A 24133-nucleotide genomic window follows, 5' to 3' on the forward strand; every position below is an offset into this window, starting at 1 on the left:
TGAAATCAAACATCAGACGCCCTGCCAGACCTAAAATCATCTAATCTAATGACTTCTTCTGGCGAGCAAGAACAAGTCCTAAGGTAAGCTCATGTCGATTCAGCCAAGTCAGTTTAGTAAGTTCCAGTTTCGTTGCAGGGCGATCCTTCGATAGCAGGGGAGAAAGCACCATGAAACACTCACGGTATTTAAGCAAAACAAGAAGGGCCGCAGAATTTCTTCCACCGGGCCTGAAAGTGTGTTCGTATATTCATTCCTTGCTAGCTTGATATTTATTGAAGATATAGATATAGACAGATAACTGGCATTGATTCTCTTCCCCATTTACTATATTCTCAATTCGATTCAGAACATTTTGTCAAGGATGTTGTAAATTTCCTTCATGGTCTTATTACCACATGAAATGTTTTGGAAAATAGACATACTATATAGTTGGATAAACAAAAAAGACTTCAAGCTTTCATGCAAATTGATGCAAGAAGGTGTAACATTTATAGCAAATAACATGATGAAATTATTTAGAGATTAAAAAAGAAGAGATGAGTAGTTGACTGACCGGTGGAGGACTTGAAGGGGGTATTAAGTTCTCCAACCATAAGGTAAGTGAAGTATCTTTTAGACTCAAGCTTAAATTATATTTAGAACAATCAAAATGTAACTTAACTCTTTTTTTTATCCTTCAGAATTAAAGACATGAATTATAATATTAAAATATGAGGTGTGTTAAATATGTCCCTGCTGCTGCTGCTGAGGGCCGGCCTGTGCCAGGTGCCGAACGGGAGAGATACTGGAAGAGGGCCGACTTGTCTCGGGCATCGAACGGGAGAGATGATGGAAAAGCTACTCGAACCATGCAAGGTTGCGACTCTAGTTGGATGGTTGTAGCGGGAGTCTTGGTCCATGACCGAGCTCCAACTTGAAACAGCAAAACTGGAGAAGTTCTCTTGCCAGAGTGTATCTGGCAGAAACTTTTCGATGCCTAAGTTAGAACGATACTCAGAGAATAGAGGAGGTTCTTAGTGGTTTGTCAGAGCTCTCAAGCACTTACTTAAAAGGTCCTTTAGAAAGTGGATTATATAGGCGAAGGCGATCGTCTATCGCCATAAAATTCGGACACTTGAGTCAGCCAGGATTGGCAGGCCTCCACACATTTCAAGAATCAAGTGCGGGCATTTTGCACACGGATCGTATCCTGCCCATTTGATCGGCGTGGTTTCAGAAGCTTCAGTCCCTCTAGTCGGTGATTCAGAGGCTTCGTGGTGGACTTTGGTTGGCTAGCCTTCCGTATGAGTTGTGGTCGGTTCCAAGACACAACCATCCTTTTTCTTAATATATATATATATATATATGTAGGGGCGATGCAGACGCTTCAGTCTTCGCATGGTTTTTTTAAACTTTCTTGGACTAGCTTAATAACTACCACACTCAAGATTTAAGCACGATGACAACTGAGACGTCACTTGCAAGCATCATTGCTCTTTATCCATGGAGGAGGCGGCCAATCTCATCTTCACAACTTGTTTCTAACATGAGAAAAAAACTCTCCAGGAAAGCAATAGTTTACTTTTAGAGCACAGAGAAAATGAGATGATGTTTAGTTTTAGTCAGGTCAATTCCCAAGGTATAAGCACTTAGAAGACACGTTGCTGTCCAATGACTGCATCAGCCTCTTCAAGCAACTGGGTGCCGGTGTTGCAGTTATAATCGTTGTAGCTGTTGTTTTAGTGGATGTGGATCTGAACTCAGCACAAGTCAATTTAATTCAATCCAAGCCTAGCACCAGGGACATGCTCATACCAAGATCCGAACATGAATAATTCAACATCCAAGTTACATCATCAACATGATGCTGATTTGAGCAAAGAAAAAGAAGAAGAAGAAGAAGAAGAAGAACACATATTTTCACCTTAGCCATATGAAATTAGGGTTTTGAGATTGACCTAAGGATTGACAATCCTGTCTTGATACTAGACCAGTGAGAAATGCTGGTTTGACTGCCCATGGCTGCCGTTCAAGCATGTGGAGATGGGTACATGCAATGGGTTGGGATAGGTGCTCTTGGGCTCAACCTGCACAACTCTAGCCCAACCTTGACCAAAAGAGTCCAAGTCATGTATGTGGCAACGATGGCAAGACATTGAAACGTTTCTTGATTTTTGGGGATCCTATTTGGAAAGTTACTCTACTTCTATTGCATGAGTAATCTATTTTTCACGTATACATGACTCAATTGCTACATAGGATATCTTTTATTGTGTTATGACTTTATTTTATGGAATATTTAGATTCCAAATAGCTAAAGGATAGGCTTGAGCTTGACTCGATTCAAAATATTTGGACTCATCAAATTATGATTCAAGGTCAATTGATCCTTGATACTTAAGCTCGAACTCGACTCGATAAAAAAAAATAATACTCAAGATCGACTTGACTCGAATATCAACCGAGTCGTACTCCAACTCCAATTAAAACCTTGATCATAATTAAAAAATATATATTGTTAAAACAAAATATAATATAGTATAAATAAATATAATATTAATAAAAATATATAAGCCTTCGAGTCAAGTATTTTGTTACTCGAGCTCGACTTGAAAAACCGCTCAACCTACTTGAGCTCGATAATAGTCGAATCGAGCTTGGATTCAAGTTCAGCTCAAGTAGTTCATGAGTTGCTATGCTCATTTGCACCCCGACAAGCAACCGAGAGCTAGGGGCAACGAGAATTTTTTTTTTTCTTCTCTCTCCATCATAATTGCCAACTTGATGCCAGCTGGGCATGCCATGCATATTGACACATAAGCAAGTTATTTTGCTGTGTTATATTTTTGTGTAGCCCTAGCGTCACTCTTACTTCTTATACGGATGAAGCGGATGCTATCCAGCTGAATTACTATTGGCCCATTGAACCCAAGCTTGGCTCTAATATTTCAAAACAAGCAATATTTACAAAGTCCAAAATCGGTGGAACCTGAGGATAACTTGCGCCTCTTTGTTCTTCGAGCCACCTGCACATTTATCTCTCCATTCTTCATGATGTCCATTCCCATGGAAAAGTCGTTTATCTTTGCTAACCTGCACTACCAGCATCTTTGGTCCCCAATTAGGGTGCAAAAACTTGCAAATATGATCGTTGCGAAGATAATCTCCTTACTTGATACATGTCAAATTCCATTCTGATCCCCTTATATATCAAAGTAGATCTCTCATCGTTCAACTATTATAATCCTCTAACCAATTCATGCGGTAGAAAAATGATGGTTTACCCTAGACTTCGATAGTTTCCTCATTTCATATGTTATCCTGTGTTGTTTCTGTGACAATCCAGAACCTCGTCCAAAATGGCTAACCGGAAAGTATTATTTAGGTTCCTTAATCCTGTATAAGTACCCAAAATCTACCCAATGAATAACCGATGTGGGACTAAACACATGCCCGCACGAATTCTCACATACTTTTCCCATTTAAGCCCTGACGTCCTCGTCAGGCTAAGCGCTCAAATCTAATTACAAGCACCACGATCGGCCTGCAGTCAGCCCCAATGGATCCGTGCTACAGTGTTCCTTAGTCCACATAAGTTATGAGCTGAGTACGCTCTGATACCATTTGTAACAACCTAAAACCTCACCCAAAATGGCCAATCGGAAGGTATTCTTTGGGTTCCTTAATCCAATAAATCCATGCAACAGTATCCCCTAGTCCACATACATTATGAGCTGGGTCTATTCTGATACCATTTATAACAACCCAGAATCTCACCCAAAAAAGCTAGTCGGAAGGTATTATATGAGTTTCTTGATCCTGTAAAATTTATCCAAGATTTTTTCGGTGAATAACTGATGTGGAACTAAACACACGCCTGCACGGGTCCTCACAGTTTCTCTCTTTCTTAGCTCCATGGCTTAGGATGATGACTATATGATAATAATGTAGCTCCCCTACCATGATAATGTCCTATTTATTATGTAGAGATCTTTCTCGATTGCTAGTGTTGGTATTGTCAATGGTTATTGTAGTGCTTACAGTTCCGATAGCCCTCCAATTTTAGAAAAATTTTTTTTTCCTGAGTGGAGCATTTTGATCTTGATTTGAATTTGAATGTTGAATTTGGGGTTGGTGTGCTTAGATTTCTATTCGATAGTTGAGATTTGGGACGGGATTGGTTTTCTTGAAAATTATGATGGATGAGTTCGCACTTCTTGTATCATTATTTGCTTAATGAAATGTTTGGATGGGGCTAGTCCCTTACCTTTTTTCTCAAAAGAAAAATGATGCATTAGAAAACAAAACAGGAGCTAGATAAAATCCAAATAGTCCTCAATTTCAGACTTTGCCAATGCTAGCATCCAATGAAAATTTTATAAGACCACCGGCGTGTTTGCTCCAGCAATTGGAAAGGAAAATGAATTTGGCTAACTACAGGGTAATACGTCAGACTGGTTTTCATATACATACACATACACGCACACACACGGCTCCTCTTTAAGTATTGCATTACACTTTGTTATCAGGGGAAAGCAAAAGTGTTTTCAAGTACGAGTACTGTGACCAAATCAAGATAAAGCACGACATGTATCTAACAGCAGACTGAGATGTTAGGAGTGCTGCTGCGCTTACAAGCAATTTTCAAGATTTTACATGCTACAGGACAGTAAATGATCGGCAGGACAGGGGTTGTACCTTTTGTGGGGAAGAAAGATTTACCTCTCCCTAGAATTAGTTGTTTTGAGATCTATATAAATAAATTTAGAGTGCTTTGAAACCTATACCGGTATACTGGCACGATTTATTCGCCGATGTTATATTAAAAAAGTAATTATTTTTTTTGTGTGAAAGATGCAACCATACCCTTGCTGAAAGTAATGGCTTGTAAATGAGGATTTTGTTGCTGAACAATATTGAATTTGCCGTATCAAGCGCAGACGCCTAAATATATAAATAAAGTAAATAAACATTTATTTGTGGGTGTAGGCACCTGAAATCCGGACCTAAGCCAGAAAAAAAAAAAAGCAATGTAGCTTTATAATTCAAGAAAAATTGGCCAATTCACGAAGTGCCACGCCAGCATCACTTAGTGCCACATGAAGGGCCGACAAGGCGAGGGTTTGGATGGTGGCGGCGTTGGCTATCAGCTATTCGATGTTTCAATTTCTAGTGCAGAGTTGAGGGCCGCATGGGTAGACCTTCGGCATGTTCAGCTAGATTTGCGAGCTCGCTCAGTCATCTTAGAGAGCGACTCGGCCGTGGTTATCAGATGGATTCAGAGGGTTCGAGAAGTGTGGGCGACGACCACCCTCTGCTTCGTGATATTTGAGCCATGACGAGGGATGGAGTGGCCTTTTAAGCCAAGCATGTCTTCCGTGAAGCTAATGGGGCTGCGAATTAGGTGGCCGCATATGTAGCCTGTCATACGGGTAGTACCGTATGGGTTGGGGATGAGGAGTTATTTCTGATACTGCAAAATATCCTATTTTTTGTTTTTATTGAGTATATTCGTACTCGTCCTCGCAGCCAAAAAAAAAAAAAAAAAAAAAAAAAAAAAAAAGAAAAAGAAGAAGAAGAAGAAGAAGAAGAAGGAGGAGGAGGCGTTCGGTAAGGAAGTATATTCCGGCCAGCAGATGCCAAATCCACTCGGCTTCGAGTCCTGCACATTCTAATCTCCTCCGTCCAAGCGTCAAGCACTTGGAAGACGGTTCTAGTACGCTGTCGTCCTCTCCCCCGCCCAGAATTAAACAAACCAATGACCCAGAATTAAAAAAAACCGAAACCCATCTGCTGTCTCCACTCTAGTTCTCTGCCCCTCCCGTCGCCAAGCAACCACGTCCCATGTGAATCACCAACACCCGATTCTCGACTCCCAAGTCCCAAGTCCCAAGTCCCAAGTCCCAAATCCCAAATCAGCCCCTGTAAAACGCTTCACGCAGCCCAAATAGTACCCAAAACACATACACAATGTGCACTTCCCAATGTCCTTGTGCCACGTTGAATGGGGAATCTGCTTAGGCAACCTATTTGGGCCGTGTAGAGTCGTACGGGCTAACCTAAAGCCTCCTTTGACCCGATCGCTCGTTTTCCCACTTTCTCGACCCCAAGAGTCAGAGCTCCGACCGGCCCTCCGCCGGAGCAAGTTACCGCTGCCTTCTTTCTTTTCTCTCTCCTCTTCTCTCTTTTCCCGTTTTTTTCCCATCATACTTGACCACCTTTTCGTCTCCCAATTCCCTGCGCCAATCGCGGGAACTCCTCCCAAAATGATTACAAGCCAAGGAAAGAGAGGGATTTTGCTCGAAATCTAGGGTTCCTCAATCCCCACACGGTACTGTGTTCCGCAGGATCGCGGGCTACTTGGGGTGGCGCGGTGGGGGGAGTGAGTTCTACTAGGGTTTACGGACGGCGGCGCCGGCGGTGGAGGCGGAGGAGGCGATGAGGTGAGATGGGCTGCGTGCTTGGAAAAGAGGCGGCCCCGCCTCCCTCACGGCGGAGGGAGAAGGAGCTCAACCACCAGCAACATCACCAGCACAACCATCACCACGAACCCCCGGCGGTCGCATCTGTCCGGAAAGCCCAGGCGTCGCTGCCTAAGATCGAGACTGGAGTCGACGTGCACGACGCGGATCGGGCGGAGGAGAAGGAGGAGGAGAGGGAGGTCAAGCCGGATGGCGGGGGCGTAGGGGCGGAGAAACCTCAGAGGAGGGATAGGCGGCGCCTGAGGATGGACCCGCGGTTGAGCAACCCGCCCAAGGGCGTCCACGGCGAGCAGGTCGCCGCTGGGTGGCCGGCTTGGCTCTCAGCCGTCGCTGGGGAGGCCATCCGGGGGTGGACCCCTCGCCGGGCCAATAGCTTCGAAAAGCTGGATAAGGCAATTCTCTTGCTTTTAATCCCTTTTTCTCTTTAATTTAGCAGTTTCTCTTTTTGGATTTTATCTAAAGTTAGCATTTTGATGCGTTTCTCAGATTGGGCAAGGGACTTACAGTAACGTCTACAAAGCTAGGGATATGTTGACGGGCAAAATTGTTGCTTTGAAGAAGGTCCGGTTCGATAATTTGGAGCCGGAGAGTGTGAAATTTATGGCCAGAGAAATCAACATTCTGAGGAGATTGGATCATCCCAATGTTGTGAAGTTGGACGGATTGGTTACTTCCAGGATGTCATGTAGTTTGTATCTAGTTTTTGAGTACATGGAGCATGATCTTGCCGGTCTTGCTGCCAGCCCTGAAATCAAATTCACAGAGCCTCAGGTTTGATCATTTTTATATTCCCAGTTGTTACTTTATAGAAAAGGTTGCTACTTTTTGCATCTTAAATTTACATTAAAGTTCTATTTTGATCAGGTGAAGTGCTACATGCATCAGCTGCTGTCAGGGCTGGAGCACTGTCACAATCGGGGTGTGCTGCACCGTGACATCAAGGGATCAAATCTCTTGCTTGATAATTCTGGAATACTCAAGATTGCAGATTTTGGGTTGGCTTCATTCTTTGATCCGAACCATAAGCAGCCCATGACGAGCCGGGTGGTCACACTTTGGTATCGGCCACCTGAGCTTCTCCTGGGTGCTACTGATTATGGCGTGGGGGTGGATCTCTGGAGTGCAGGCTGCATTCTAGCAGAGTTGTTGGCTGGGAAGCCTATTATGCCTGGGAGGACCGAGGTATCTCATCTTTTATCAATACTAAGCACTAACATCCATTTCTGCACCCTGTCAATAGCATGAGAGATATTTTTGTTATTTGATGTGATGATGTTCATGTCTTGATTACAATTTGCTTATTTTATTAATCATTTTTTATTCAAATGGATGAGAAAGATTCTTCGTCCAGGATTGGATACAATATATTAATGTCATAATTTTGCAGTCGGTTGAGATAATTATGTTTTTCAAGTGGATAGATCTTGTGTCTTGATTATGCTCTATGACTTCATCATTCAGCAAATTTGAAGAAACTTCCATGCAAATAATTGTTTATTCAAATAAATGATAAGGTGCCTCATCTAGCATCAAATATTCTGTGCTTTCTCGTTTCACTCTTGTAGCTTGTATTATTTTATTTTAATATTTAATGTGTGTATTCTTAAGTAAGATTTTACTTATGTTACAAAACTACTTTTTTCATTGCTTATGTTATCCAATGTGCTATTTTAATCCTTCTCTTTCTTTCTCTTTCACAAGCACATTAACAGCTATCTTAAAGCAGGAATGTTTATCCATTTAGTCTTTTTCTTCTTCCCATCAACCAACAAAATTTATTTCATACTCTTCTTTTATCTTGTCAATATGATGTTCAAGGTAGAACCTATGTGGTCATGGGAAGTTTTGGCTTTTCCAAATTGCCTTGCCTTAATTGTGGATTCCATGATCTTTAATAAAATTAAGATCAGATAGAACAGGACAGGAAACTCTTTCTAAATTTATTTTGTGTATTTGTTTAATTACTTATATTTATGTTCTTTTCAGAAATACAGTTTCATTTTTCCATGCCAAGGAAAACAGCATCATATACAACTATGGAAATATAAGGCATATCTTAATGAGTTTGGATTTTTGCCAGTTCATATTTCCATCCAGTCCTTCCGGGGACCTTCTGACAGTTGGATCATAATATTTGATTATCAATGATTGACATGGAGTTAACTTGACAGGAGAACCATCTGTTCAGCTACTCACCAGTGTATTATTTAAATGGATAGGGAATTTTATGTGGTGGGAATTGATGGATACACGAAGTGGAGAGGATCCTATCTTAGTTTTAATCTTTAAGTCTCTAATTATATTAAAAAGTTCAATTTCTAGGGCATTTCTCTTTCCTTTTCCTTCGTCTGCCTGATTCATGTTTTTTAACTTCTAAGTATCATTAACCTCATGTGTTTGGGGTTGATCGTGTTTTTGATTTCTTTCTTGGCAATAGGATACTTTTTATGTCAAATTTTCTACTTCAGGATTTGATGCTTGGTGCAATCTGAGTGGAGAATAGGGTCCATGGACTGGAAGGAGGGTGATTGGGTATTCATATCATCAAGTTCTAAGCTTGTTCTTCTTGATTTTTTAGTGGTTTCTAATATCAGGCTGAACATAAGACTTTATTTGAAATTTAAGTTGATTTTTTGAGTGTTTTTGCATAGACCTATAATAAATTGAAATTTTGAAGTCAGCTAAATTATACATGATTTTGGTGGGTGATGATGAAATGCAGCTTTTGGATGTCTTAGGTGCCTGAGAGAGCTTGCTTTGACCATTTTTTTGTGGCTTGAAAGGGGTAGGACTGGACTAGAGACATAAATGCCCTTTATATCTTCTTAGTCTTAAGTTTCTATTAAGCCATGATTGGTTTAGTTTACTTAATAAAGTAGACTAATTATAAGTCATTTAGGGTTGTTGAAAGGAGGAGTTGGAGCTGGTGTAACAATATGCAGAAAATTTAATATAAGATCTGATTTCCTCTTCATCTTATTTGATTGATCTTTTTTGACCAACGAATGAAATATTCACCGGCAGTGCAAATTGTTTTGCTATTACTGAAAGTCTGAAACTCTCAGCAATTATAGTAGAAAACTTGGGTCTAATGTTCACGTTATCTTTTGTCCTTATGGGCAGTGGAATCAAGGATGATACCACATGGACTGTCTTTTGCTTCTTCTTGACAACAATTGTGTTGATATATTTTGTTATAAGATGTGAAATCCTTTATTTTGAAAGTATAAGACAAAGAAAATCATAAAAAAAAGTTGAAAACTTGTCGAAAGAAAAGGTGAAACGACAAACATGAAACACGTCACTATTACAACAGGGCTAACTTTAGTCTCTGACTTCTTAATTCAGTTATTTCACTATGATGTGGAGTTTTGCCCTCAAACAGCTTCCTTGTAAATATAAATGCCAAGACATTCGTGTCTCTCAATCATGTATGATCCAACTTCAAATTGTTTGCATTACCTAGCAAGTACATCCCATCCGAATCAGATAGATTCATATCTGAAAGAGGGCATATCTCTAGTAAATCCACTGGCCGCCAAGAATATGAATGATGATTTTGTTGTTTGTCTGAGTTATCTAATAGGAATGTACATGTTCTTAAGTGCTAATGTATCTCGATTCCATTTCCACTTACATAAACTTATTAAAAATGTTTTTTTAATAACTTTCTTCCTCGAAGAACTGCCTTTAATTTTGGCAAGGAAACATGACATTTTTACTGCAGATAACTGTTACGAAGTTCCTTGCTATATTTTTGTGCACCACCAATGCATAACTGAATATTGGTTATACTTTATTGCCACTGTGTAATAGTAATCATGTTTACCTATTCTAGGTGGAGCAACTGCATAAGATTTTTAAACTGTGTGGTTCTCCTTCAGAAGAATACTGGAAAAAATCAAAGTTACCACATGCTACAATATTTAAGCCCCAACAACCATATAAACGGCGCATAGCAGAGACATTTAAAGATTTTCCTCCATTATCATTGCCTTTAATTGAAACTCTTCTTGCCCTTGACCCGGCTGAGCGTCTAACTGCCTCTGCTGCTTTAAGGAGTGAAGTAAGTTTCCTACGCCTTGATGTTTACTATTACCTTTTGTGGTATTGCAAATGGCATAGCAATTTGTTTTTCCTTGGATGAAAGCATGTGTTAAAAGCTTTTCTTTCAGAATGTATCATGCACAGGATACTTTATTATTATTAGTAGTACGACTATTATTATTCTTGTTATTGTTCAAGGTTTCAGATGCTGGTATCAGATCTCATATTGGTTTTTTTTTTTTTTTTTGCCGGAACAGTATGGTACCGGGTACCAACATGGTATGAAATTGCATCTCATACTAACACATTGTGTATTGATGTAGAAAACCTGTCGGAATGATACAGTACCATTTGTGTTGTCCCATTCTAATGTTATTTAAAACTTTGTTATTGTTACTGTTATTATTATAATTATTATTAGTATTAGTATTATTAGTATTCTCATGGTTGTTGTTATTACTACTATTATTCTTATTGTTATTGTTGTTATCATTGTTATTATCATTGTTATTATATGAATAATTATAGTGAAATGTTTCGTATCTAGTTTCTGAAAGAATGTTTTTGTCCTTTGGTATAATCAGCTCTTATGCTTAATTATCAAAGGATGATTAATTGGTTTATTAGTGAAATGTTTCATATCTAGTTTCTGAAAGAATGCATGACTTGAATTCCATCTCAAAGAAAAAAAAACATTTAGAATGTTTAAGCTTTTGAGACACGACACGGCATGGCATGGCAGACCAGAACAAAGCCCCTTGACTGTGGTCTTAAAGTTTCGAGATGTAGCTTAGTCTTCATAAATTTCTCAAAAGAACACTTCAATTTAAGCATTGGGACTAAATTTGCTGTTAAATAACCAATTGACCCCAAAAGTTTAAGCTGATTGGGAATTGGTCGGCAAGGCATATCAAGCTTAGCAGCCCCTCTCACATGTGGCCCATACCCTGCACGGAAGGATAATGGCTAAGTCAAGGATAGACAAGAATTAGGATTACAGATAACTGACAATAATTAAATAAATAATTGAAATGAAGTGGTTCAAACTTATGATCTCCAGCAAATCCGAGCTCTAATATCATGTTAAGTATACTAACTAATTGAACCCAAAAGTTTAAGCTGATGAGCAATGGGTCAACAATGTATATCATGCTTAACAAATTCCAATTGCTTTTTGGGTGGGTTTTCCAGACTCCCTTAGCTTCAAAAAAGTTCCATTTGCTTCCAAGTACCAAACGATTCATGCACCAAGTGTCTAGAAGTTTGTTGGTGATCCACCACTTTTTTCCTTTGTTAAAGTGTTCCACTAATACCATGTTAAGTATACTTTAACTAATTGAACCCAAAAGCTGAAGCTGATGAGCAATGGGTCAACAATGTATATCAGGCTTAACAAATTCCAATTGCTTTTTGGGTGGGTTTTCCAGACTCCCTTAGCTTCAAAAAAGTTCCATTTGCTTCCAAGTACAAAATGATTTGTGCACTAAGTGTCTAGAAGTTTGTTGGTGATCCACTACTTTTTTCCATGGTTAAAGTGTTCCATTGACTTGTCTGCCATAATTACATATTTATGTTTTTTGATGGTTATATGCTAACTTGTTATATGATCATGATTGTCAAAATACGATTGTTTTGGAGGTTATTCTTTTGGACATTTTGTGAACTTTGTTGCTACTCCTGACAAAAGTGTTCAGAACTTCAGATAATAATAGACCCAGATTCTTCTTGTTCTAAGTTTTCCCTTTTTTACTTTTGAAATGATTTCATATTCTCTGATATCATAGTTGTTCCTGGGAGAGGAAAATTCTTTTCTTTTTTTTTCACATAATTTTCTTTATCAGATTGAAGGTCTGTATTGCTATTAAGTGCCGAAGTTAAGTGGTCTTTGATGATAACCATCCCTGGAGTGCAGCTAGAAGAATTAAATGTGTAAGCTTCAAGTTTTGCAGCAATGGCTGCTCCTCACTTGTGGCCACTCTAATCTGATAAGGACTGTCTTCCAAACTTAGGTGGTTTATTTGAATACTATATTTGGACAGATTCAACTCTGCGCAGAAGCATGTATTGTGTCCTTCGGTACAACCTCTCTTGTCATTCTTAGAGTTTAGTCCTCCATTGTGTACATTAAAAGAGGGCATCCTTTTTTTTGATTTGGAGATGAGGATGACAAGAAGAAAGGCCCTTTAAAAGGAGATTAGTATGTAAAGATGGGAGGGGATGGGGAGAGGAAGTGGACATGATAGGGCTCTATGAGTGCCTTCAAGTATTTTGACTATGCTTGAAACTTTGAATGTTATAAAATGGTATGAGAGTTGAGATAAGGATTTATTGGATTTAAGTGGATTTAAGTGAGATAGAATAAAGATTCTTTTCAAGAGAAGAAATTAAAAAAACATGAACACAGGAGTAATGATAGGAGATTATCAAGAAGGGAAAGCTTTTAGAGATATAAGATAAATAAAGCAGAGAAGAAGAAATAAGGAAGAGGGTGAACCTTGGCACAATGGTAAGGTTGCTCCATTGTATCCTGGAGATCACAGGTTGGGAAAAAAAAAGAAGCCTCTCCACATGTGGGTAAGGCCCGCATACATCGAACCCTCCCTAGACCCCGCAAGGCGGGAGCCTCATGCATTGGGCCACCCATTTTAGGAGAAGAAATAAACAGACAGGAGAGAAGATAAAAGGAGAAAGAAAAGAAGCAATATAAGGAGATATAAGAATAATTATATAACTAAACCATCATTGTCTTTTCCCACAATTTTGTGGAACCTGTCATTACAAGGGAAGCTTTGAACCTTGCGCTTCCCTAAATTCATGACTCGAACTTATTTAGATGACATTTTGATGAATCATTGCATCATACTCTTGGGTTACTTGTGGTGACTCTTTAATATTCATTAAACTGTCACTCTTTAAGCAATGTTCTGAAAAAATGTTTTATAACTAAATGCCTGAATATTGTTGAATGCATTTAGACAAGAATGAAGAACTGGTACTTCTTAGCAACATGGGAATCAAATTGTGTTAAATGACTGGATGAATGTCTAGTGCATTTACAGAAGAATGGCATGCTGGTACTTCTTAGCAACATGGGAAATGCAATGTTATGAGATCTCCATCGTTCAAACTTGAGGTTATTAATCATTTCAGATGAGACCACCTTTAAATATATTTAGCACTTCTGCATTCTATCTTCTTATGTTCAGAAGATGTGGAAGTAAATTTATGATATATGATGCATATGTAGGTGCTACTACATGAACCAGTTCGCAGCAAGTTTCCAAATTATATTGGACAGGGGTTGATGTATTCTGCACCAATATGCAATGGATATATGCCCCATTTTTTTCATATATTATGTATATACATGTTTTGTCTGTTTGTAGTTCAATAAGTAGGTTTGGAGTTTGAACTTGTTTCGTGTCACATTGGGAAAAATAGAATAGGTAAAGTATCGTCAAGTGGTATTCATCAAGTTCAACAATACCATCATGTTAGTCATAAACTGTAACTATTATTTGATCAAGCAATAGACACTAAGAGAAACTGAGAAAAACCTCTTTTTCATATATACTGCAAACTTATTGGAGGTGGCTCACATTTATTAATCACTCACACGTAAGTGACATGAGAAAGTAAGAAAAATAATTCCCCTTTAATATAAAAAATGAGAGAGGTGATGGAGCTGTGCGTCTATCACAACTTCCCATGGAAGTCTCTTCACCAGTTCCCTGAAATCTGCCAGAGTTGTAAAACAGGCTAAGATTATTCATCAGTTATTTTTTCTATCACAGTTACTTCAAGCATATAGCCCCTCAACAAAAGGAGCCTGGAGACTGGACTTAAGTTTGGTAAAGAAGTTCCCTACAATGCATGTTTAAGACTTAAGCACCTTTTAACTCATATGTCAAAACATTGGGTGCACTTAGCAATTAGTTTCCTGATAACAAAGTTAGAGTATTAGAGACAATCACAGTTGCGCAAAACTGTCATAATTGCAAAACAGGTGCACATTAAACATGCTTTGAACATGAGGACAGTGGAAGGAAAAACATTTTCACCATATTGTAGGGTAGAGTGGATCAAAATATGTTGGCTGTTGACAAGGTTGCAGATGCTTAAGACAAGCACAAATGTTAGTCGGATATGTCATGAAAGGTAATGAAGCTAGCTTTAAGCACATGAATGTTCAGATAAGAATGTATTATTTTACCTAACAAAGAAGAAGATCTTGGAATCATGTGGAAAGTCTACAAAGGTGGCAAAGATCCTAGCAGACGTTATGGAAGTTTAGGAGGGATATGAAAAGGTTACCATTTTTGGATAGTCCTTGGTAGCATACAAGTTCACTTACCTAGTGAATAAGGCCACTTGATTATGTACAAGAATACAATACGGCATTTTGCTTGCATAGATGCTACTTTATTATGCTATGGGTAGATTTGCTCATGTTTCCCTTCTTGATTCTAGTTTTAAATCATACTTTCACCACTTCAGCTGACTGCAGCGTCTTGTGTAGTCTGGTACTGAAACAATGTACGGCAGAAGGATCGTGGATTTTGGTTTATAGCTGCTATCATTTTTGTAGTCATGCATTTATATTGTATGCTCTGTACATACATCAAGTGATATTTAGGAGCTGGAGAAAAAACTAATATTGCCTAATTTTTTTGTTTCTGTTGTACTGAAAAGTTAGTTGTTTTCTATCTGCTTTCTGTCTTCAGAAATCATGCTTGTATAAATTTTTCATATTCAACCACCAACAGCATTCTATAAGATTGCCGCTATGACCTGAATAATTTTTAATGTTGCAGTTCTTCACAACTAAGCCTTATGCATGTGAACCATCAAGTCTGCCAAAATACCCTCCAAGCAAAGAGATTGATGCTAAACGAAGGGATGAAGAAGCTAGAAGGTTTTTGATCATTGACTTGTTACATTCTTTAATTCATGTTTTAAAAACTTTTATTGAGAAATCTTTGCTATTTAATCTTCCCTAGAGCATTCAAAGCATCCCATTTAAGGTCTGTTTCGGAGAATCCTGCTGGATCCAGTAGAATCTGGCAGGATGGCTAGAGAGAAGGAAAGGAGAGTGGGAGGGGGAGGGAGAGTGAGAGAGGAAGGGCAACTGCAGTGAGGTTACAGCTCCAATTTGGAGCTTTTGGTTAAAAGTCTACCTGAGATGCGTTGGGAGGCTGTTTTTTGAGCAAAAGCTCAATGGAGAGACCTAGGTTTAAGTCTCGGCAACAAAATATTCTGAAAATTTAATTTAAAATACTTTTTATTTCTATGTTCATTTAAGTCGGTGACTTGTTACTCCCATAATCATATAATTAAGGATTTTGAGTTTAACCTTCTGATGAGGAGGAGGGGGATCCACTCTCTTTTGATTGTTTAGATAAACCATAGAAGGAAAGGAGACAGAACAAAGTCAAACATTGAATAACTATGAGATAGATTTTGTGTATGATTGTGTTGCGACTCTTCTTATGGATCATTGACTTGTTTATTTAGGATATTATGCTTGTAACTAGGGGCGGCAATGCTTAACATGTTTAACTTGATTCTCTTGTAAGTCAGCTTGGATTAGCTGTTTGACAAAATGGTCAGGTTCAATTTGATATTTTTGACACATTGAATAAACAGGTCAGGTTCAGTTTGATAGATTTTTAACCTATCTTGAATCCGACCCAACCTGTATCTAGTTCGACCCGACCCAATTGCCGCCTTTGTAACATGAACATTGAGAAATACCGGTAAATATTTATGTTGCTATTATGATTGTGGATATATGAATAATTTATTGTATCTAGATAAACAAAATCAAGTATTTATGTTGCTATTAGAGTCAAGAACTACCCAATTTGCTATTATGATATTTTTGTTACTTGGTAATCAGCTATAAAAAATAAGTATATTATTTAAATTAGAACATAAAAAATAATTTATAATTTAACAATACTTTATAATAATATTATAGTATAGTACAAATAATAATCATAATATAATATAGTTATAATATTATATTAATATAATAATATCATATTAGTATAATTTAATAGTATTATTATTATTATAATATACTAACATTATTAATATATTGTTATACTTTATAATAAATATAGAAATTAAAAATATTATGCGATGTATTTTATTATTATTTCTTGATATCAAAATACTTTTTTAGTTTGGCTACCAAACAAATGTTAAAGTTTAAAAGTACTTTAGAAATATTGTTACCAAATAGCAAATAGCTTTTTATTAAAAGCTCCACTAGCGAAAGCTTTACTGACTGAAGCTTTTTAGGCAAAAGCTCTACCACCTATAGAAATGCCAAACATGGCCTCTACCTTTTTGTCCAAGCTTAGGACCAGCATCTGTGTTTCTTAGCCAAAAAAGATAACTAAATGACATTATGGTTTTATAAAGAGGGCTAATCTAAGTTGTTTAAAGCTTGCATTGCAGTTACCTGATTAGGAGTCAGTGACCACTCATTTATTGACATATAAAGTAACAAGTTATGGATACATTTCTAGAAATTATGAAAAGCTATATACCTAAAGCTGGATACGTGTGATGAATAGTAGCGAATTTGTCTTAGGTGATTGGGTCTTCCCAAAGTTTATTCTCAAAAAAGAAAAAAGAAAAGAGAAAAAGGTCTCAGGGCAGTTAGATTTATGATAAGCATGCCAATTTATGATATCTTGGCCTTAATGAAGTTTATAGTAATATCGTTTTCGGAGCATCTATAGATAACATAATTTGCTTCTCTCAAATTCTTGTGAATAGAGTAATCTTTGTTCTTCAGATCAAGCATTACATTGTTCAATGAGCGATATTATTTCATAATGAGGAGTAACAGGAAGGCAAAATTCATGATTGGGAAAGTACAGCAAAATCTTAAGACTGCCAGGCAATCCTGCTGAAAGTTGACATGAGGAGAAGCTCTTCAATGTGATTTAGCTTACTTTCTAGCTTAATTTCCTTGACATCCTTGGACTTCCCATCAATTGCATCCAGCCATGGATGCAGAATTTTTTTCTTTTTCTTGAAGGTCAAGCCTTCAGGGGTGAGGTGCCAACCAACTGTACTAATAGTTGTTGTCAACCATGGACGTACTTCAACTTAGTGAATTTAACTACCTAGGAGTAGGTAATTGCGAGACAGGCATTGCGAAACCATGAACAGAAGGAATGGAAGTTTTCTTGCTCTAGATAATTTCAGATTACGATGACATTGCTAGCATCAGCAAAATCTTGTTAATGCTGCAATTTAATTCATGATCTTGGTGGTCAATCACATATCCCATACTCCCACAGGTTGTCCTCAAAGCTACCTTTGATATTTGGTGATGATGACAACTTCAGCAAATATTTATTTTAATTGATTTCCCATGTTCTTTTATATTTGATTTGTAAATTTGCATAAAAAGTTACCTTGGCATTTAGATAAGAGTTTTATTTTTTTTTTTAAAAAAAAAGACATAATCAACCATGTCATTAAATGACTTTGTTAACTTTTTTGGTGGCACCACGATAGTGGACAAGAAGAATGTCAAGCACACCATCATCTGACCTAATTTTTTCATATTCAAACCACTAAAGCCAATTTAGCTTCCTTTCTTTCCCCAACCATTGGATTGTTAAATTTCAGATGAACATTAGATTATTTGCGTGTCTTTTAGGGTTTTTATAGCAGAGGGATGAGGATATAAAACTATAAATATTTGACTTACAGAAATATTTTTTAAAAATGATTTTTCTTTTCACCATTTTAATGGTATGCTCTAAGATGTGATATTGATGTTTTTATATAATATTGTGTATTGACTTCTTTGAGATTGACATGTACCTAGTGAATAAATATTATGTTGTTCTAATTTTTTAGCAATAAATTCAAAATGGTTATAACTAAATTAATTAACTATATGGTTTCATCCAATGTCATCCATATTCTTTTTATTTGGTTCTTATAAGTCCATTTTTTTTATATCTATCAATCATAAGACATATTGACAATAGTCTTAAGTAGTGACATAATTAATTTGGAAATAATTTATGTCGGATTCATTTCCAATGCGAAGATTTTTTGTGACTACGTATCTTGAATACCGCATGTTCTTGTGTTTGATTATAAAAAGTGCATAAGGTGCTGTTAAGTCAGAGTATATGAATGTAGGTTAAGAGCTGCTGGTGGTGGAAGAGCCAATGGTGATGGAACGAAGAAGACAAGGACGCGTGATCGTGTTGCTAGGGCAGTTCCAGCTCCTGAGGCGAATGCTGAACTACAAGCAAACCTTGATGTATGTCAGATTAACTGTTGCCCCTCAACTTATTTTTCCCTTTTGGTTATTCTATTATTTAGTAAGCCACAAGTTTTTGGGATAATCGACTTAGTATATATGTATGTACATAAGTATGTAGGCATATATTTATATGTAGATAGAGATGGACTATTCTCCTTTTGGAAGAATAGAGTCTCTACTTCTCTCAAGTCCAAAATCAATAATCAAGCACTCAAATCAAAGATCACACTGTTGATCACGATGTATACCACTAAGATGTCTAGAAACCAGTAATTACGTGTTTTAGCGATCTTAATTTATGCAAAGTAGACACAAAATGGACAGTTTTCATTGTACTAGTATGCTAAAGTATATGATAGATCTTTTATATTAAGAATCCACTATATTGGTCATGATCTAAATATGTTAAAATATGTATGGAGTTAATGCTTTGATCATAATAAAATATGATCTCATATCATTTTAATTGTATATCCATGCACCTATTTGATGCATAGGTTAGAGACCACTAAACGCATAATTTTTGGTGTCTAGGAATTTCTAATGGTATAAATCATGATCAGTGGTATGGATCTTCGATTTGGATATCTAGTTATTGACTTTTAACCCAAGAGGTGTAGATACCCTCTTCTCTGGAGAGGAGTGTAGTCCACACACGCACACAAAACATATATATACATACATACATACATACATATATATATATATATATGTAACATTTATTGATATATTTGTAGTAGAAATATGAGCAATAAAATAAGTCTGCTATATAAAATTTAGTTGGAATTGTTTGCAAACTTTTTGTGGAGATTTTAATGGTTGCTTAAATGAAAAATTCCCCCTTAACTAGGCCTTTGTAACAAATGGACGGTTAGTTGATTGCAATAATAGATAAACAAACAAAGAAAATATTGTGGCTGATGTATATTCTTCAAAAGTGACAGGTGTTTATTTGTAGAACCTGACAATGTTATTTGCTAGATGTTGTAGACCTGCTTTCCCCTTGGAAAAGGTTTGCAAATACATTTTCAATTTATCCCAGGAGATACAATTATCACTTGATTTCTTTTATTTGTGAGTTTTTTTAAAAAATGAACAAAATGCACAACAATAGGACCTTGCCGGTACTGTCTTGGTTGGACTAGTTACAAGACTTCAGCTGTTCAGATTACTTTTGAAATATACACGGTGGTTTTTTGCCCAGCTTCCTATACAACTGCCTTTTTAAAGTTGTAGACTTTTTGGTTCAGCCACAATTTTTGACCGTTCAGTGACTCTAATCGCATTGATTTGCATAGATGGTTGGCAACTTTCTCTTGGTTTTTTTTTTTTTTAAGAAAAATGTTTGCTGCAGCGACTATGTTGGTTGGTTACTTTTGTCTTGCGTATCAAGTCTCTACTGCAAATGGCCAACGATTTTTGCCTTGGTATTCTGCTATTTTCACTACCATCCAATCTAAATTTGCCCATCTCCCTTCTTGGGAAATCTTGATGGCAACTAAGCATTAGCTTTCGAAGGTATCAACTTCCTGGAACTGAAGAGAATTGTAGCATTTGACAGATTTGATGATACCTACTGCCCAGACTATTTGTGTTCATATTACTATATCTGAATGCGTGGTTGCAACATTGAGATAATGTATGCAGAAATAGTGTATGTAATACTGTCAAAACATGGAACTAAAGTTGATCTTTTCTGTACTAACAGAGAAGGAGGCTAATCACACATGCAAATGCAAAGAGCAAGAGCGAAAAATTTCCTCCACCGCATCAGGATGGGGCACTCGGATTTCCCTTGGGTTCTTCGCATCACATGGATCCTGTCTTTGATCCTACAGAGGCTTCATTTAGCACAGTGTTTCCCTACCAGAAATCCTCTGTCTCGACTTGGTCTGGTCCCTTGGTGGAGCCTGCTCCAGTTGGCCATTCAAAACGGAAGAAACAGTCTCGCTCGTCAAGACCCTCGCAGAATAGATAATTCTCAAATTCAATGAAAAAATTGTGAGAGCCACAGATTTCATTGAAATTTGAAAGATTTATTTTATAATATTCCCTTGTTATATTAGGATATTACACGATAGCCCTTCGATGGCCGGGAAGCCTATTTAGTGTATGTAGAGGGAAAAAGTCTTGTTCATTATTTTCTCTGTCTACTTTTTCCACCTTTCAATTTTTTTGGACTTGGATGTATAGGCTGGAGAGAAACATAACTGATTACGGTGTATATTTTCCTCATTGAAAACGGAATCCTGGTTAGGTTGGACTATGTCAAATATTTCTTATGGGAATCATTTCAGTTATCTGTATACTTCAGTACACCAAGTACATGTAAACTGGAAAAGAAATAGGAGAAGAGAAAATACTTAACCCAGGGGTGTTTGAATCTTCTACAATGGGTTGAGAAGAGAAAAAGATTTATTAAAAACCGACGCACTTTCTATAAGGAAGTGGGGGTCCTTAAAATTGTCAAAACTACGACTGGACTTCTTATGTGATGATCCAACATGAAAAATATCTCTGAAAAAAGGTAAGTGATTGTCTATTTGTACAAATGTTTCATTTCATGTGTTCTTCGATTTTCCAGTAACTTAGCATGTTCAAATGACTGATTATAACCATGCATACCTTATGTAGGTTAGCATCCAATCGAAATTATAATTGTTTGCACAATTCTTTTATGTACCAATTAATTAGCTAAAAAGAGAGACTGAAACCCCAAGAAACTCCAACCCTGATTAATGCTATATGAATCATGATTTTCAAAAATTAAAAAAATGTTGCATGTCACAAATAATAACCTCTATCTTCTGATCATAGAATGAACTAAAAGACAAATAATGATATGCTACTCCAAAAAAGTCGGATCTTGAAATCAGGAGCCTCCTAATTTAAAATTCTTGACTCTCAAAAGCTTAGTCGATAATGTATATTACAAAAATCAGATTTTTCAAGATTGGCATGCTACTAATAGAAAGAAATTGTTCGCACATATTACACTTATTTTTTTCAATATCATTTTTTTTGTTTGAACGGATACTTTTGGATTAAAACAAATAATTATTGCTACTAATAATAGGTGCACGTGTATCCATATTTTTCCAAGATTGTGCCTCTATTTGAATGGAGAATTTTGAATTAGAAAAGCATAGCTACTGTTGCTGGAAATTGGACCCGAGGGCGGCCGTCGGCTGAGAAGGAGGAGCTCCGGTGCTGTAACGGCAGGAGGAGGCGGTCCGTCGGCGAGCGGCGTTCTCCGGGAGACCTGCAAGAAGCCGGTGGCCGGGGTTTCCGGCGCCGACCCTCCGATGCTTAAGTCAGAGGGGGCAAATATGTAGAGGGAGAGAAAAATATCTCAAGAGTTGCCGAGTTTTTCCAACCCTTTTCCCAGAGGAGGGGTTTTCAGAGGGGGGCTTAATTTTGGAGAAGGAGATGGACTGTATGTAAAAGTCCGAAGCTCTTCCTTGGGAGGAAGAAGCCCCTTTTTAGAGGGAGAAGCTCCCCTTTTATAGAGGGAGTGCCAGGGTTATCTGTGATGTGACTGGACGAATTAATGGGTTACCATCACGATTCGATGTGGGCGTGGAAGTAATGAGTTGCCGTGGATGGCCCGTTCCCATCATGGGAGGAGATGGCGTGCAGCCAGAGCTTGCTTGTGGCGCGCAATGCAGTCCATTCTTGGAAATGGTGAGGCGTTGACAGTCATAGCAGGGTATGGTCCCTGGTTGATATGTCGTGGCGTGGCCGGCAAGTAAAGCATGGTGCGGCGAGGCTACTGCAGGGCATAGCCGCAGCATGTGGACGACGAGCCCGGCCGTCTGGGCTCGGCCTGCTGTGCTCGGCCTTCTGTGCTCGGCATTCTGAGCTCGGCAGCCTTCTGAGCTCGGCAACCTGCATGAGCTCGGCCTGGATGAGACTGCTGCAGGTCGTGGCTGCAGCATGTGGATGACGAGCTCGACCTTCTGAGTTCGGCTCGGCCTGCATGAGCTCGGCCTTCTGAGCTCGGCAGCCTTCTGATCTCGGCCTTCTGAGCTCGGCCTGGCCTGCATGAGCTCGGCCTGGATGAGACTGCTGCAAGTCGTGGCTGCAGCATGTAGATGACGAGCTCGGCCTTCTAAGCTCGGCTCGGCCTGCATGAGCTCGGCCTGGATGAGCTCGGCCTTGCTGTCGGATTTGGGTGCTTTAATTGTATTTGTAGGGTGGTCCATTTTTTCCCCCAACACGATCCCCCGACTTCCGAGTTCGAGCCGTTTTTTGGCTCGGGCGAAGGAAGTAGTCCAGTCGTCGATCATCCTGTAATATAGCCAAATATATATGGAGATGTGCGTGCCAAGTAGGGTGTACCTCTCATGCAGTTGGAGTTAAGTGCTTCAGGTCGACTCGGCAGCCTTCTTTGGCTTGTGGTCGACTCAGCAGGGTGCCCCCACTCAGATCGGGGCATGTCGTCGTAGGAGGCATCGAATGGCGTTGAATGTCGTCGAATGTCGTTGAATACCTCGGGGGTCCGCGTAGGTACTACCCCGTTCTTGTCTTCCCGAGGTCGAGAGAGTTCGGGACTCTACGGTCGACGCACAGGGCATCCCGATCTGAGTCAAGGTATCGAGCACGAGGTCGAGGAAGCTGGGGCTCGCTGTCGACCCGGTGATGCTTCCCGAGGTCGAGGGAGTTTGGGACTCTACTGTCGACTCACGGGGCATCCCGACCTTTATCGGGGGATCGTGCGCAAGGTCGAGGGGTCTGGAAACGCACTATCGACTTGCGACGCTTTCCGAGGTCGAGGGAGTTTGGGACTCTACTATCGACTCACGGGGCATCCCGATCTTAGTCGAGGGATCGTGCGCAAGGTCGAGGGGTCTGGGAACGCACTATCGACTTGCGATGCTTTCCGAGGTCGAGGGAGTTTGGGACTCTACTGCGACTCACGGGGCATCCCGACCTTAGTCGAGGGATCGAGCACGAGGTCGAGGGAGCTCGGGCTCGCTGTCGACCTGGTGACGCTTCCCGAGGTCGAGGGAGTTTGGGACTCTACTGTCGACTCACGGGGCATCCCGACCTTAGTCGAGGGATCGTGCGCAAGGTCGAGGGGTATGGGAATGCACTATCGACCTGCGCGCTTCCTGAGGTCGAGGGAGTTTGGGACTCTACTGTCGACTCACGGAGCATCCCGACTTTAGTTGAGGTATTTGAGAGAGATCGAGACCAAGCTCGATATCGACGCGGCGGGGCGTTCCAGGCTCAGCTGGGGCATCCGAACTTGGTCGGGGCATCATTGGAGACACATGCAGGAGATGGACTTCGTTCGTTGGCGATCGTGCGCCCT

At 39.0% G+C, this 24133-nt stretch overlaps 1 protein-coding gene across 1 annotated transcript; it reads left to right on the top strand.

The window, feature by feature from the left end:
- Positions 1-5758: 5758 nt before the first annotated feature.
- On the top strand, positions 5759-21089 carry LOC103710755 (putative serine/threonine-protein kinase At1g54610). Its single transcript, XM_008796634.6, has 7 exons — positions 5759-6856; positions 6951-7235; positions 7329-7646; positions 10303-10530; positions 15326-15426; positions 18690-18813; positions 20525-21089. Exons 1-7 carry the CDS (start codon positions 6431-6433, stop codon positions 20792-20794), a joined length of 1752 nt encoding a protein of 583 aa, XP_008794856.1. The 5' UTR covers positions 5759-6430; the 3' UTR covers positions 20795-21089.
- The last annotated feature ends 3044 nt before the right edge of the window (positions 21090-24133 follow it).

Source organism: Phoenix dactylifera, chromosome 8 (assembly GCF_051530095.1).
Source record: "Phoenix dactylifera cultivar Ajwa chromosome 8, Ajwa_hap1_PhDact_Kaust_v1.1, whole genome shotgun sequence".
Lineage (NCBI taxonomy): Eukaryota > Viridiplantae > Streptophyta > Magnoliopsida > Arecales > Arecaceae > Phoenix > Phoenix dactylifera.

Coding starts and splice junctions, on each gene's coding strand:
- LOC103710755 (XM_008796634.6), top strand. CDS start 6,431: ATGGGCTGCGTGCTTGGAAAAGAGGCGGCCCCGCCTCCCTCACGGCGG. Junction 7,236..7,328: donor TCAAATTCACAGAGCCTCAG/GTTTGATCATTT, acceptor TATTTTGATCAG/GTGAAGTGCTACATGCATCA. Junction 18,814..20,524: donor AACTACAAGCAAACCTTGAT/GTATGTCAGATT, acceptor CTGTACTAACAG/AGAAGGAGGCTAATCACACA.